Source organism: Cygnus olor, chromosome 5 (assembly GCF_009769625.2).
Source record: "Cygnus olor isolate bCygOlo1 chromosome 5, bCygOlo1.pri.v2, whole genome shotgun sequence".
Classification (NCBI taxonomy): domain Eukaryota; kingdom Metazoa; phylum Chordata; class Aves; order Anseriformes; family Anatidae; genus Cygnus; species Cygnus olor.
In genome coordinates this window covers 57,202,221-57,218,283 of record NC_049173.1, presented here as the reverse complement: position 1 = coordinate 57,218,283, position 16,063 = coordinate 57,202,221, and the positions used below count along the sequence as shown (strand labels likewise).

General features: G+C 40.5%; 1 protein-coding gene and 1 long non-coding RNA gene across 4 annotated transcripts in view; one reads left to right on the top strand and one right to left on the bottom strand.

The window, feature by feature from the left end:
- LGR4 (leucine rich repeat containing G protein-coupled receptor 4) overlaps positions 1 to 10,787 on the top strand; it is a 74,812-nt gene extending 64,025 nt beyond the window's left edge. The window contains exons 13-18 of one of the 2 annotated variants that reach the window (XM_040557392.1): positions 928 to 999; positions 1,907 to 1,978; positions 2,293 to 2,418; positions 3,846 to 3,943; positions 4,606 to 4,680; positions 7,814 to 10,787. In XM_040557392.1, the coding sequence (XP_040413326.1) occupies positions 928 to 999; positions 1,907 to 1,978; positions 2,293 to 2,418; positions 3,846 to 3,943; positions 4,606 to 4,680; positions 7,814 to 9,090 (1,720 nt within the window). In that variant the 3' untranslated portion in view covers positions 9,091 to 10,787. Of the gene's footprint in view, positions 1 to 927; positions 1,000 to 1,906; positions 1,979 to 2,292; positions 2,419 to 3,845; positions 3,968 to 4,605; positions 4,681 to 7,813 lie in introns of both variants that reach the window. The other variant, XM_040557391.1, reaches the window with a different exon arrangement.
- LOC121070359 lies at positions 10,781 to 16,060 on the bottom strand. Of its 2 annotated transcripts, none has more exons than XR_005820024.1 (3): positions 14,567 to 16,060; positions 12,019 to 12,161; positions 10,781 to 11,699 (listed from the first exon to the last, which is right to left on the bottom strand). It is a non-coding gene; the product is annotated as an uncharacterized LOC121070359 (long non-coding RNA). The 2 variants fall into 2 exon arrangements; XR_005820023.1 differs by having other exon boundaries at positions 10,781 to 12,161; positions 14,567 to 14,629; positions 14,863 to 16,060.
- Positions 16,061 to 16,063: the final 3 nt, after the last annotated feature.

The following is a 16,063-nucleotide window of genomic DNA, read 5'->3' as shown; positions in this document are numbered from 1 at the left end:
ATTTCTTCCACTCTTCTTCAGTTGCCTTCAACTATCAGCCTATGCTTGGATAAAGTACTTGCTTTTTTCCTGTAGTCCCTATCAGACACATTCTTTCTCAAAACCCATCTGTGTTTTTCCTTATTTCATTGTTTTAAAACTTCCTAAGCTTTATTTCTAGGTCCCATGGGATTTTTCCATGTGCTTATGTTCCTACTTCTCCTTAAACCTCTCTGCTCCTAATCTTCTTGACTTTTAATGAGATTGGAGATAACAGACTTCTCACAGATCTTTGCTGTTACACTGACATCTTTGGGCTCATTGTGCACGCTTTTTCCATAGAACATCGAGCAAAGCATCTTCAGAGCTTGTTGTGTGTGAAGGAAGCCTGTTAGTCTCCAACAAAGGCACCGATGTGGTGTTTGTTAGAACATGCTGTTACTGTATACACGGGGGAGCCTAAGGGAGTTTGTCTGGAAGGGACATGAGGAGCAAACTTACTGGAGTATAATTTAATTTGCCCATTAGCTCTTGAAGCATTTATCAGCATTGTCCTTTCAAAAAATCTGTATTTTGAGAAAAAGAAAGCACACCTGAATGTCCTAAAGATTCCTTGCAGAATTAGGTGGGCTTGCGTTAAATCTCTGTGACTCCTGAAAATTCATAAAGTGTTACTTTTCACTTGGAAGTAATACAGTCCACCCATGACATTCTCTTCTAAATAATAAGAGTTGTGAAGTGGGATTGGGCAAAGGTGCTAAAAACAGAGCTTCATAATTGTACTAACATAGCTAATGTGAAATGTAGAGCAGATACCTACACAGTTTGCCTTCAAGGGGAAACTAAATCTTGCCATTGGTAAGGCTAAATCTACGTAGTAGCAGCCACCAAGCTATTCCGTGGTTTGAAGTCAGCCCGGTTCGCCAACAAAGTTTTGTTTCTTTGCAGTTCCTTACAGCATAATCAAATCCATGAAATCACAGATGATACCTTTCAAGGACTGTCCTCCCTTCGTATCCTGTAAGTGTACACAGTTGCATACTGAGTAAAACAAGATAATGTTTCTGATTCATTCCTAAAATGATGGCAGGGCTTGGTGTTACGAATCTGGTTTACGTCCAGTGGCCAGGTATGCTGGATCCTAAGGTGAAGCAAACAATGTGCAAGAAATACTAGCAGCAGCCAGTTTCAGTCCTGTTCTTTTTATTCTTTGTTTTGCTCTTGTAGACTCTCACACGTATGTGTATCTGAAGTGATTTTTCTTGGGTAGTCTACTATTCAGTATTATATGCTTTGCATTGGAGCATCCTATCTGTTTTCTTCAAGAGAAGCAAACCACTAAAAAAAAAATAACCCCTACCTTCACATTAGCTGTATGAAGATTATATAGAAACACTGCAATTATCAGTTAAAAAAAAATACAGAATTTCACAGGCCATTTAAAAGGAATGTCTTAAAAAGTCATAATGGTCCAGCAGGAGCTGGATCTGGAATTAGAAATCCAACCAAGCAAATGCCCTTCTCCTTATTCTTCTGTTCTCTTCCTCCACCCCTTCTGACTTGCCCTACTGCAGGTGTGGTTGTCACCAAAGTGATCTAGCTGGCACCTTCACCCTGGGAATGGGTGATGCCAGAGCCTGCCTCTGCCTTGCTGAGTTGCCAGGGTCAAGGAAGGAAGGGAAGGGGAGCACTAATGGGATACAGCTGCTACCTTGGTAATGGGATGAAGCCAAATGCGGCTGACTGGCCAACAGATTCAGCTGCTACTGCACTTGTCCAGCTGGGGAGAGAGGGGAGGTGGGAGGGTCATTCAGCTTTTCTGCCAAAGATACAATGGGTGTGTCACCTTAGCTTTTTTCTCAGAATAGTGGCCATTGCAATGTTTTGGTGAAACTGCTAAAATAATGTTATTTGGCATTTATTGCAGTGACCTCAGTAGAAATCAGATCCATAAGATCCACAAGGAAGCTTTCATCACCCTTGGAGCTATTGTTAACCTGTAAGTAGGCTATTCTGTATGGGAACCTCCTTTCTCTACCATTAAATTGCTGAGATAGTAAATGCTTTTAGCTTAAAACTGGTATATCTCCATCATTTTTTTCATCTGTGTGGATCACAAAACCTCTCGTGAACTGAATGCATGCAGGACACAATAAAATGAGGCATGCTTCTTTAAAGTGCCTGCTGCAGCGACAGTCATTTTCCAGACCACAGCCTTGGTGCGGGACTTTAAAGACTTCCTACTCCTAAAAGTATGCTATAGGATCTTCAAACTTGCTTTGTTGTAACGCTGTCTTAATATTCATATTTCAGAGACCTAAGTTTCAATGAACTCACTTCAATTCCAACTGAAGGATTAAGTGGACTGAACCAGCTTAAACTTGCAGGCAATTCCGAGTTGAAAGAAGCTTTGGCAGCGAAGAACTTTGCGAAGCTCCGGTACGTTGGTAAACAACACTACAGAGTGCCTCGCTTTTCCTTTGCCTGTAACAAGCAACGTGACAATAAATGAAGCCGGTTTATTAGATAGTACTGATGACAGATGATCAGGCCCTTCACTGAGTCCTGCAGTGCCTCAACATTGGTGTATATGACGGTGTATCCTGACTATTCTGATGGGAAAAAAAAAACATTTGTAGACAATTTTCTTGGAACCTGTTAAATTTTTCCTCCACTGCTTTTCAGGCAGATATAATCAGCTGACTTCAGATTAGTGGTTTGGATGGATTCCATTTGTTATTGAACTGAGCACATCTGTCTTTCAGTGCGTGGAAAATGGGAACAAACTCACAGGTGCCTGATTCCATAATCACCACACTTCATACATATGCTGTTTATTCACGGAGGCAAATTATATAAGAGTAACAGTGATCATTTAAATTGGAACCTGTTACTGATTTCAATACACGGTGGATCAGACAGTGATGAACTGTTTTGCATTTCCAAGATCTTTGTACGCATTAATATTTCAATCCTGAAGAAGTAGTTAAAAATTGTTTTCCATACTGTCCAGTGGAAAAATGGGCATGGAGATACTGTTAATTTGTGTAAGGCTATTAGAGGGTTCTTTGTCAGTCTTAGAAACAAGCCTTGGCAATCCCGTGGAAACAACACACTTTTATGTTGTTGTTGTTTTTGATCTGTGCTTGAGAACTAATGCACTGTGGGATCCTTCAGACCAACGTTCCTCCTAAATATTTACATGAACATAATTCAGGAACAATACTGCAGATAGTTGATATTGTAGCCTTGAGTCAGAAAAAATAGCTTTTGGTCTGCTATTACTGAGTTGTTTATATGCACTTTTAAAAACTCTGTATGCAGCTATACTTCTTTTCTACACAGATTAGTAGCATGTACCATTTCCAGAAAACACACAGAAAGACAATAGCAAAATATATATGTAATTTTTTTTTTTCTGGCCAACAAAATGAACTGAAAAGGAAACATGGGTTTTTAATGCTGTGGTCATTTGGGAATTAACTTTCTTACAAAACAGTTATGCTGTAATTAAGTTGCTTGGTGAATTTTTGATTTAATTTGTACAGTAACACCACAAATATTGGTCAGAACTTGTTTTGTATAAGGAGGAAAAGTAAAAGCAAAGAGATAAATGTCACAAAATATTTTTGGTACTCCTTGCTGTAGACGACACTTGGATGCATCACCTGTCCTTTATCTCAGTGAAAAAGTTAATCAGAAGTGGTTACAACTGATGCAATTTAAAATTTATTTTTTTTCTTAGTGACCAGACAAAATACTTCTGTTTTAGCACTGAAGTGTGCCGCTTAATGTTTTTTAATAGGTGGTAACCTTGGTTAAAGTTACAGCAGGTAACAGTCTTCATTGTTCTGCCTGTATTTCAGGTCGCTCTCTGTGCCATACGCTTACCAGTGCTGTGCGTTTTGGGGTTGTGACTCTTACTTAAACTCGGATGCTGAAGATTCCAGTCACCAAGATCAAGGTACCTTGGTGGATCGTGAGAAGGGTAAGGGTACTTATCCTAGTGAGGAATATGCGTTAGGACAGCAATAGTTTTTTTGGGCCAGACTAGACCAAATAAAATGTCTATTGTCTTTGAGTAAGAAAATATGGAAAATATCATCTTCATAGGAATACAGAAACCATCTGTGAAAGTGATTAGCAGTTCCTGGCCAGGTGGGCAATGCCACGTTCTTTCTAAATGTGTGAGAACTGACTGTTGTTTAAAACTATTTCCCACTGCCAGATTGTTTCTGTTATTTTCTGCCAGAGCAGAAGATGTTTTATTGATCTCAGTATTTCAGCCTTCCTGTACAGAAAGCTTGTCCTTACGCTATTAGTTCAAGGCCTTGTAGATCTTTTCCCTGTTGATTAAAAATGTTGCTGCTGTGTTGCAAAACGCTGTGAGTAGTTACCCAGGGCAGTAGTAACTTACCCTGCTGCAGCAGTTTCTGCGCTGAGTGTTGGACCATTTGTGACAAACTGGAACAGCTCCGCTTGTTATAGGCTAGAAAGCTGGTGAAGTGTTGGGTCTTTGATCTTCCCAAAGCTGTACTTCCATCCTAGGCAGCTTTGTTGCATTTCGTTCTTTTTTTTTTTTTTTCTTTCTGCAACTAACCTGATTTTCATTTTATTTGGGTACAGCTGATGCAGATGTTCTGAGAAATGATGAAAATGCAGAACTGGGACAGACTATTATTCACTGTACACCAGCAACAGGTAAATCTCATAAAGTGCTTTAGCCACATGGCGAACTTTAGGCATGGTGTTATGCAAATAGCTGTCTGCAGAATTGTGTTGTATTCCTCTGTTCCTCTGTACAGAGGAGGTTAAGCTGCAGTGCTTGGGTGAAACTTCATTTGATGCCGTTGTTGTTTTGGACAAGCAGTCACAAAGAATTGGCTCAGCTTTAGACATAGTACTGTATAGGAGAAATATGTTACAAAAAAAACTGAAGTTGGTTTCCATACGCAGAGCATGCTAGACTGTGATACTTACATTTGGGGCTTGCTGTGTTTGCACTGCCCCCTAATTCTGCATTACTCTTGCCAAGGAAATATCTGTGGAGCAGACTGTATGAATGCTCATCTGCTTCAGTGAGAAGTTAGCCTGCGCTTTAAAAAGCTTCTATCAAACTGCTGTCATTCGTGGTTTAAGCTAAGCCTGATGTCTTTTCAGGAGAGAGGATGAGGAATGCTCACGTGATCTGTTCTCTCAGCCCTGCCTTAGCAGCATTAATTGACAGCAGAGGACTGTTACAAGTAGCTGGAGTAGCATCTTAAACTGCTACAGATATTTGTGCTATGGTACTCATACTGGCATACCAGAACTACTTCGATTTGGGCTTGAACAGTCCAGGAGTGTTGAAAGCCTTTGATCTCGCAGATGAATATATTCATTCTAGGCAGTTTCATTGCTCCCCTTCTGCTTATCTTCCTTCTTCTGCACATTTCCACACACGGTTCCGCTCAGCTCCTAAAGCGGAGGCTGTGCTGCCTCTTACTTCCTCACCTTTGCCATGGGCTCACAAGAAGAGAGAAGCTTTTATACATCTTGTATCCTTCTGTTTGCATAAACAGGAATACGTAGATAAGGGGGAGAGTATGCTTTGAAGAAAGCTGATTCTGGATGAACGCGGGTTTTCCAAGCCTGGTTTCATTCTTTTCTCCTTAACTGGTATTTTACATCCATTATGAAACTTCGTCTGTTTGCTCTTCATCTTTTGGGATAGCTCTGGCTGTAGTGTACAGAATACTGCAAGGATTTCTAGGTCACAGCAAAAGAAAATTTGTGGTGGTACTAATGTAACTGTATGATCTGAGAGGGAATTGAACCAATGTTGCTTATTTGCTTTTGATCTCCTGTTCACAGAATGAGAGTTCAGATAGTATGTTATATGGGTTAAATCTCTAAAGCCTTTAGCTCTCTTTTTGCCCATGCCAGAGATGCTGTAACTCTAAAAGGAACGAAGAGCTTGTTTTACAAGTTCACAATTTGCCTTGTTTTTCACCAGTCCCTCCCATACTAACAACTTATTTTCCCTGCCGTGCTGTCGTCTGGTCATAAGTAGGACACTCCACCCACCACCCGAAGTTCTGAATCATTGCTCATCCCATAGAGGCACTTTCCACCTTGCCTAATGGCAGGAATGGATTGCTGAACAGTGGCACTCAAGTAGCATAGCGCTGAAAGCAGCAAAACTCATCCTTCCTAGCATGAATTTCCCTAGTGGGTTGGGAATGTTAGTGGGAGAGGAGGCTAACTTCGTACTATGATAGTTAGAGAGAATGGGAGTTGGGAGAATGACAGGAAGGTGTGGTGGACTTTGTTGGTTGTGTAAAGATGACCCATGATACAGCTGCTAGATAGAAAAAAGACTTCAGATTGATTTTCAAAACACAGAATTTGCATTTTAAAATTTCCTAAGTAGGAAGTTGTTTTTATTTTTAAGTATTTTCAGGTTAGAAGATTTTGCTAAATAGAATGGTCTGGGTGGGAAGAAAAGAAAGACCGTCTAGCTGCAACCCCTTGCAACGGGCAGGGACGCCTCACACTAGATCAGGATGAATGTCTGTGGTGAATGTACTTCAAAAATAATTCCCTGAGTAAGAGATGCTCATTGGAGCATACCTGCAAAAAAGGGGATTGTACTGCTGTTTTTACTGGTCTGATAATCCAATTAACAGCATTATTTCTTACTCAGAAATGAAGCTTACTAGTTTAAACAAACAAAAAGATTCTTTCAGGACTTGTCAGTTGAGTTATTTCTGGAAGTTGCTTTAGGCCTTGGGAGTTTCTCGTCCTGATGTTTAATCTCTCTGTGCAGTCAGCGTTAGGAATGGGTTGTGCTTACCTTTCACCTGCCTCAAAGGAGGGGATGAGGCATGTGGGGCTGAGGGCTGCCTGGCCGCGGCTCAGAAGCTGCTTTGCCAGTGCGGTTTGGCGTTCCTCTGCTTCTCCTTCAGCTCGCAGGGGGCCAGACTACATGAGAGATCCCTCGGTATTGTGTTTGGGACAATTAGCAGTGCTTAATGGAGATGAAGGAGAGGTTAAACTCTTCTAATCGTTACATAAAATCAGTGGGATTTCCCTATGGAATAAATAGCAATTAGAAGGATTAGAAGGGTAAGCAGAAACAGTGACCTTTTTTTTCCCTTGTCTTGCCTTATATCATTAGACATTTTATTTATCTTTATTTTATCACTTAGTTTTTTACCTCAGTGGCAAAAGAAGAAGAAAATCCTGTTTTTCCTATGACTTTGCAAACTCTCAATGCCTTCCAGTGATGGGGGTGGGAGAGAGGGTTTGTGGTGAATTCCTGTCCCTATTAAAGCTGATAAATTAAATTTGTTGGCTGTTTTACAGATGTTTCCTTGTGACCAAAAGCTACTCTGGAAGGCATGTTTGTGAATCATTTTTTTGAGAGAAACGTTACTTATATGGGAAAAGGATTTTTTTTTTACAAGTGGGTTTTGAACTTTTGGTTTTATTTAGTTATCAATTTTTTTTTATCAAGTATGAAATATTAAAAAAAAAAAAAGTATTTAGGGGGCACTAATAAAAGCTATTTTGAGTAGCTGAGAGGTAATTAGGTTTGTTTATCTAGTTTGTTTATAGAAAGTATTCCCAAGTGACCATGCATTGCAGTAATTATTATTTCAGGCATAATTAATTAGTAAATAGCTTCAGCAGAGCAGTTTACTTTCAACTGACCTATTTAGCAGTTCAGCTGGGTACTCTATTCATGAATTAATGAATGAGGAGTGCTCTTGTAATACCTTTGAAAATCTTGCTTATTAAGGCACAAGTTTTCTCCCTAAATTGGTTGTCCTTCTGTTTTTTTTTCTTCTAGGTGCTTTTAAGCCTTGTGAATATTTACTGGGAAGCTGGATGATTCGACTGACTGTCTGGTTTATTTTTTTGGTTGCTTTGTTCTTCAACCTGCTTGTCATGTTAACAATATTTGCATCTTGTACTCCATTGCCATCTTCCAAACTGTTTATAGGCCTGATTTCTGTCTCTAACTTATTCATGGGAGTCTATACTGGTATTTTAACTTTCTTGGATGCTGTCTCTTGGGGAAGATTTGCTGAATTTGGCATATGGTGGGAGACTGGCAGTGGTTGCAGAGTTGCTGGGTTTCTTGCAGTATTTTCATCAGAAAGTGCCATTTTTTTCCTGATGTTGGCAGCTGTTGAACGGAGCTTCTCTGCAAAGGAGATCATTAAAAAGGGGAAAAGCAATCGGCAAAAACAATTTCAAATTGCGGCATTCCTTGCTTTCCTGTGTGCTATGGTAGCAGGATGCTTACCACTTTTCCATAAAGTAGAGTATTCGGCATCACCCCTTTGCTTGCCCTTCCCCACTGGAGAGACACCTTCACTAGGCTTCACAGTAACTTTAGTGCTCCTGAATTCGTTAGCATTTTTGCTAATGGCTATTATCTACACTAAACTTTACTGCAACTTGGAAAAAGAGGACCTCTCCGAAAACTCACAGTCCAGCATGATTAAGCATGTCGCTTGGCTAATCTTCACGAACTGCATCTTCTTCTGCCCTGTTGCATTTTTCTCGTTTGCACCGTTGATCACTGCAATTTCTATCAGCCCTGAAATAATGAAGTCTGTTACTCTGATATTTTTCCCGTTACCTGCTTGCCTGAACCCAGTTCTGTACGTATTCTTCAATCCAAAGTTCAAGGAAGACTGGAAGTTGCTCAGACGCCACATGACCAGGAAGAACGGAGCAGTAGCAATTTCCGTCAACACTCAAGGGGGCTGCGTGACGCAGGACTTTTACTATGACTGTGGCATGTACACCCATCTGCAGGGGAACATTGCCGTCTGCGAGTGTTGCGAATCGCTCCTCTTGTCCAAGCCCGTGCCATGTAAACACTTAATCAAATCACACAGCTGCCCCACGCTGGCAGTGGTGCCTTGCCAAAGGCCAGATGGCTACTGGTCGGACTGTGGCACCCAGTCCGCCCACTCTGACTATGCGGACGAGGATGACTCTTTCGTGTCGGACAGCTCAGACCAAGTGCAAGCCTGCGGCCGCGCGTGCTTCTACCAAAGCCGAGGATTCCCTTTGGTTCGCTATGCCTACAACATACCAAGAATTAAAGACTGAAAGGCTTTGCCGTCAGCTCCTCTAACGAAGGGGTATAACGCTTCATAGACAGTTACCTGTTTTGACCTTTTCAAGCAGGAAGCACTTTTGTAATCGTTGTTTAGCGTTGTTTGTAAAGAAGGGAAGTGGGCAGTAATTTCTTGAGCCATACGTTTAAAAATAATGAAACAAATAAATAAATTGCCCTGACTGTAAATAATTGGTAAACCAAATTTGTTACCCAATATTTTTACTCTTTCCAAGCAATAGTGGTTCCTTTTATACGGTTTTTACATGCCTAATGGTCTGTTTCCATGTTGTGCTCCAGTTGTATTTACTTCTGCTGGTGGTGAGGTAAGTTCTGATGATTTTTTTCCTGCCAAAGCACAATATAAAGGACAGCTGTTAATATTAAAGAAATTATTTTTAAATGTGACTTTTCTATAATTAAGCAAACAGCTCTCTTGCTAGCTTTGTATAGTGTATTCAGCATTGAATCTCAGGATGAATTTTACTGCAGGGCCAAAAAAGGGATTAATTCTCCCATAATAACTGTGAGAGCAATATAGGAATACCGTGTTTGTTTTGTATTTCAAGCCAATGTTCAATCTTTTTTAGACAAAGAAAAGATTGCTATAGTAAAAGCATTTGTAATCCACAATATCTGCAGACTATGAAACAACAATATTAACAGCTGTCAGGCACAATAGGGCTGAACGCGTTTTTCAGCGACGATGCATTACTTCAGGTGAAGCACAGCAACTTTCTTCAGTATTATGCAGTAGGGTCACACTGTTAGGAGGAATATCGATGCATCAGGTGGCGTATTAGCAGTGCTGTCAATGTATACAGCTCATGTGCTTGTAGAAAAAGACTGGCTAATACTGTGCAGCCTGTTGAATGTTGGTGCACCCCAATAATATCTATGAATAGACTGAGATTTTAGCAAATGGAGAGAAAAAGGAATTTTACAATTGAAAAAAAGCATTTTTGCCAATTATTTTACTGAGTGTGATGTACACTGTGCAAAGTCACTGATTTTCATGTAAATCAGTGCTTTATTTTAAAACCATTTAAGTCTTGAGGCCCAAATGATTTAAGTACAATCAGTGATTCGTTCATTTAGTTTGAAATCTGATCAATATAAAGTTATGAATGCTCGATTAAGTAATTATGTTCCTCAAATATGATAAATCAAGAGCAAATTCACTGCCATCCCAGTTACTCTGGAGACATTCTTCTTAAGATTTAAAGCTAGATTGCTGTTTTGAGAATTAACCTGTATATACTGTTCATACAATGAATTTTTATCTTTGTATTGTAAATTATTTGATAGAACACATGATGGGAAATGTGGCTTCAGTTCATTTTGTTAATTAAAGCTACCTCCTAAACAATAGTGGCTGCCAGTAGCAGAATGTTTAAAACATGGTTTATATACTTTTGCATTGTAAATAGACATGGTTGTATATTGTCACTGTAATAAAAACAGAATCCTTCTATATCAAAAACATGTAGTTTGTATAAAATACGGGAGGATTATTTACTGTAATGCTGTTAATTTTGTAAGCCAAAATATTCACATGTAAAAACAAAGGAGAAGAAAACCAACCACCCAGAGTTGTTAATTCTTATATTTACACTCATGAATATTACAGCCATCTGCAATTAGCATGGAATGTTACACTGAAAACAAATAAAGGGTACATGAATATTGATTGTTATTTATCTCTGTTTTTCAGAAGTTTAGGGTAAAAATGGTGGTTAGAGTGTTAATGTGGTTAGAGTGTTGGGAAGGAATAGCCAGCAAAATAGGCAAGTTGCCAGTTTACATGTGGATCTGTGATCTCTGACTAATGCTGTCTCAGGGCGTGCAAATGATTAAAACATTCAGGGGAGTGCTTGCCCTCTTTCAAAGCAATCGCTTTGAAAAAAGACATTATGTACTGTATTTAACCTCAAATGTGTGATACATCTTGGAAAGTCATACAGAGGATGATTTTATGTTTTCGGTATCATTTCCCTGCTAGGTGTTACTTTTTTTTTAAGCCATAGTTTTGTAAGAGTCACAGTTTGTTCCATGCTCCCTCTGTTGGCCAACTAGTCACAGGTAACAAGAATACTTCTAACAAGAATACTCCACAAAAAGGAAAACAAATTTCAGATGGAATTTTATAATCAGCAGGAAGGAAATCCAACTATCAAGCTTCCAACTGCATTTTCCAACAATATTCTTGAGCATGGATATATGTCGCTTGTTGTTTACAAATGAGTCCTCACTGAAATGCTATGAAAGTGGCCAAATGTAGTTCATTTAGAACTCTAGTATTTCATTACACTGCGATATGTTGTTTTTTTTTGCAGTTAACTTCTAATTCAGTCAGTCCAGTGTCTTCCAACATGTGCAGGTTTTACTGATAGAGGTGAAGGAACACTGGCAGTAGCTAGTAAAATCAACCCGTTGAGAAGTAGTGCTGTGAAACTCGCCTGGCTCAGCATCACCGCATGCCCAACACGACCACGTAAGAACGCAGAGAAGCGCAGCCACCAGGTACCAAATAAATCCCTTGTCACATCTTCGCTGGGCAAGCTGATCTCTGTAGCTGTGCCTAATGTTTAAATGTTCACAGCTGCAACAGAAAAGATCTGCTGAGAATTCACTCCCTCTCTTCCCGGCTCCAAAAGTGGTATCAGGTATGTGGGGACAGCTTGCCTCGAAGCTGCGCCGTGTTGGTAACACATGGGGGGGATTGCTTAGCTCTGTATGAGTGATGTCCAGAGTACTCTCCTCCCTTGCTAGGCAAAGCTTCCTAATCTCCATTTTGATATCCAGGCAAGTGAAACCTCATAAGTTACATCCTTCTTGGGTGTCCACAGGAAAAAAAATCCTCTGATTTCCTACAGTCTAGAGTTATCTGAAACTATTTTTACAGTGACAATGTCACTTACCTTATCTCTAAACCCTGCCGAGCAACTGTTGTACTGAGCTTCGGTACCAATTTCAGCAGACACAAGGAATTTGCTGTTCACTTTAAACAAATGAAATCTTTTGAGCAAGACGGGGATTTCTGCTGTTGTGAGGAAGCAGCTTTCTGCAAGGGGACAGAGGAGAAAAATAGAAAATGCCAAAAGTTGTTGCTAAGATATTCCACACCTGCCCCCCATTAAGTTTACGGACAGCTGTTAACCTGCTCTATGGAAGTATTCTGGTGAGATCTCTTAATCTGGAAGGGAGCCTTATTACTCTCTTACAGAAATAATGCATCTACTCGGCAACTGTTTGGTCTAAATCCCTTTTGACTTGTTTCATTTCTCTCCATTAGAACTTCCTGAGTTTAATCACACATTTACTCAGAAAATTCCAAGTTGCACAAGGATACTTTTGACTTCGATTACAATTTTTAATCCTTTGGTTTTAATTTATAGGGTAATGTTTTTAATTAAAAGCACAATGCACTGTTTGTTTCATATGTACTCTCAATTTAATAACTTTTAATTACATAGATGCTTTTGATCTTTTACTGCTAGTATAATAAGTTTATTTTTAGGTAGAGATTTTTAATATTGCCTTTCATATACTGTACAGTAGAATCTGAGCAATTTACTCTGGAGCTAGAGTTCAGTTGAGTGTGATTCCCAAAATAAGGAAATGAATGAAAGGTGGAGCAGGATAAAGCATCACAAATTACTGTGTTTTGTTTACCGCTGTATGGTGTAAGAACTTGGAGGATGAATGGACACATTCTCTGTTGTTCCACGAATGCAACTACACTAGTATAAAATACCATCATTTAGGCCTTACTGAAGAAGTACTAGTTAATGGGAATTGTGGCCTTTATTATAAGGAAATTGGTTTAGATTTGAGAGCAACGACATGTGAGGTATATCAATGGTTTCCAGTAACAAAAGCATAACCTACGAGTGTCTTTTGAAAACTTTAGCCCAAAAGCGAGTGAATAAATCTGTTAATAACTGATGCTTTAAAAGAGTATAAGGACTGAAGTAAAGACTTTGCATGAAGTAGCCAAGCAGGTGAAGGTTGTTCAGAAGCAGGCTGTGATCTCCAACTAATACAAAAACTGGGTGCATTTTGCTTGAATATAAGGTGAAATCCAGCCCACTGAGTTGAGCACGAATCATGCTATTGATTCGAAAAGATGTGATTTTACTTTTAAGTTTGTTTCATAGAATTCTTGCATGTTCCCCTAAAAAGAGAAACACGTCTTCTCAAGGCTGTGGTCCTTGAAAATAGCTGGCTCCGTATGTGCAACCTACAGAAAATCTGGACTGGGACCAGTAGTGGGGTATGGCTTATTGCAAGGATGGGAACCCATCAGAAAGTGAAGGAAAACTGAAGCTATCCAAGACCCCTCATGATTCATAGCATCTAATTAAGCAGAATTACAAATGCAGGTGCAAAAATAGCTCATAGACTAGCATAAACATTGATCGGTCAGCTCCAATGGTGAGCGTGGAGCCAAGTAGCTTTCTTCCTTGCAGAGGCACCTGCTGCACCACTTACTTTTGCCCACACCAGAAAAATCTGAAGACTCAGGGAGACTTTTTAAATTCATCTACATACATATGGCTTAAATTTTGTATTTTTTTTTCTGTTTGAGTAAAACGTAGACAAACATTCTCAAAATGTGTGCTTTGTTGATGCCAAGAAGCTTAAGGCATGTTGTCTGTGCCTTAGTTTGTGCCTCAGTTTAGTCTTTTTCTTTTCAGTAGGATTATTTTATGCTTTTTCTGTGTTCCTGAATGTAGGTATGGAACTAGAGACAATGCATCTGAGAACAATGTCATTTGATTCTTTTCATTAAATCTGACTAGTATTAAGTTCAACCGAGAGGTTTCCTCCTGACAGCCCTTACATTCTCTGAGGGTGAGCTGATCAGAATATAGTTGAATTTCTAAAATTTAAATATTTTATAAGAAAGAATTGGCAAATTCACTTATTGCATAGAGTTGTCAAAACAGGGTTGTTAATAATTGAGGGTAGTTGATTTACGTCTAGGATTGAATTCATTTCTATGTTTCAGTTAGGTGTAAAATTGCTTTCTCAGCACCATTTTCTACATAAAATCTTTTTTCAAGTACAGTGGATGACAATTAGGAATTACAGCAATCTGTCAGAATCATTTAGAAGTTCAGACACGTCGATTGACTTTGAACTGACATAAAGTATAGGTCTGTGAATATGCACCTGTGGTTTTACTCCGAAATTAACTCCTGTTGCTAGATAGCTTAAAGTACTTCCTCCATAGTCTGGGATGGTGTGAGTTCAGTTAGCACTGAAAGACTGAATGTAGGTTTTGTCACTTCTATGGTGGGACCTTTGGCTGTTTTTTCACAACGGTATCAACTGTAGGGGTTGTTACCCCTACATGTACGCCCACCCACGCACATATATATATTGCACACATATATTCATTCACCGCATGCAGTTGTTTGTGGCAAATTTTGTGCCTCATCGGGTCAGCTTGGTTTTACTCACGGGCTTCAGTAGTATCAGTGCTTGATTCCTGCCATAGCAGATGCTTTTCGGAGGCAGTCTTTCCTAGGAAGAGTTCACAGAGTTAAAGTTTTGCCATGAAGCATGTCCTTGCAATGTGCCATTTTTCTATTTGCCAGTCCTTCTGTGGCCATAGAAGCTGTGTATGAACCTGCAGGATTCCTGTTTCAGTCATTATTTTACAAAATCTCATTGTCTGGGATCTTGCCAGTATTAATTTGGGCAGAGTGACTGGACAGAACAAAAAGAAAAGGGGCAACAACGATGTTACATTATACCTTTACATCTTCAAAGCTGGATGTTTCTGCCATTCCAGTAACGATGCTTTAATTCCTCAGAAGGTGAGCAGGCTTTTGCTGCCCTCTGCGTAAGTAATCTGGAGGCATGAACTCTGGTGCCTTGTCACAGCAGTAGGGTTTGCACTGCTTGTTAATACCAGCTGCTGGCCCAACACGGTCTTCAGGAAGTGAGGCTGAAGTGAGGAGTGGGATATAAGCAATCGTTTGTAAGGATAAATGATATTTCTGTTCTGGAATCCTCAAGGAATTATTCTGTACAATACTATGCTGCTTTCTTAGGGAAGAAGAGAACGACTCAAATGTGTTGTGTTATCTGGCTGCTGCCTTTCCTTGAGGCGTCCTGTTTCATAGTCGGTGCTCGGGAGCAGCAGCAGGGTCCATGCTAACTCTGGCTGTCCTGGACGAACAGTGCGGGGCTTCACTGGCAGAGTGAGATTGCTGGTGCAGTGAGCTCCTGAAACAATCAATTCAGTGAGGACCCGTTATTTTTTCCCCCCTCTTATTTAAGACTGTTGCCTGTGTTCACTATGAAGTGGGCTTTAAGGTCACAGGAGGCTTTCAGGCTTTCAGAGGATATCTTCCAATTATGTTGGTCTGCAGCTTGTTGAAATTGCTGACATTTTCATGCCCACCATGATGTGAAGCTTTGCTCTTGCTGCTTCCTAAGTCATTGACTAAAAAACGTAGTTTCTAGTGCTATCCTGTTGCTTCCAGTGCTGGACTCATCAGCTTAGGTTATTTTAATTACTGTAATTTGCTGTCCATTACAGACTGTAGCTCGTACTGCTTGAATCTCTGTGGACGACCAGCTCAGCAGCCTCCTGTGGAGTTGTCTTAACATCACGAGTATCAGTTGCTGCACGGAGAGGCAGTCAGTGTTGTGAGTTAGGAGTCTGACCGGGTTTGTCTTTCTGACTCCGGCCTTTTGTGGTGCTTCTGAGCCTGGCCGAGGGCAGTTTCAGACCAACACCAGCAGCCAGCCCCGGCTGGGGGCTAACGCCGGGGCTCTCCCTGCGGGAACCATCACGGCATTTGTCCCAGCTGCGGCTCCTGTGGGGAGCTGCCACGGGGAAGGGCAGACCCCTCACACGGGGCAAGGGGGACCGATATCGCGAGCAAGTCGCGACAGGCGCGCGAGGACGCGGGCCGGGGCCGGGGCCGGGCCCGCCGCGCCGCGTCG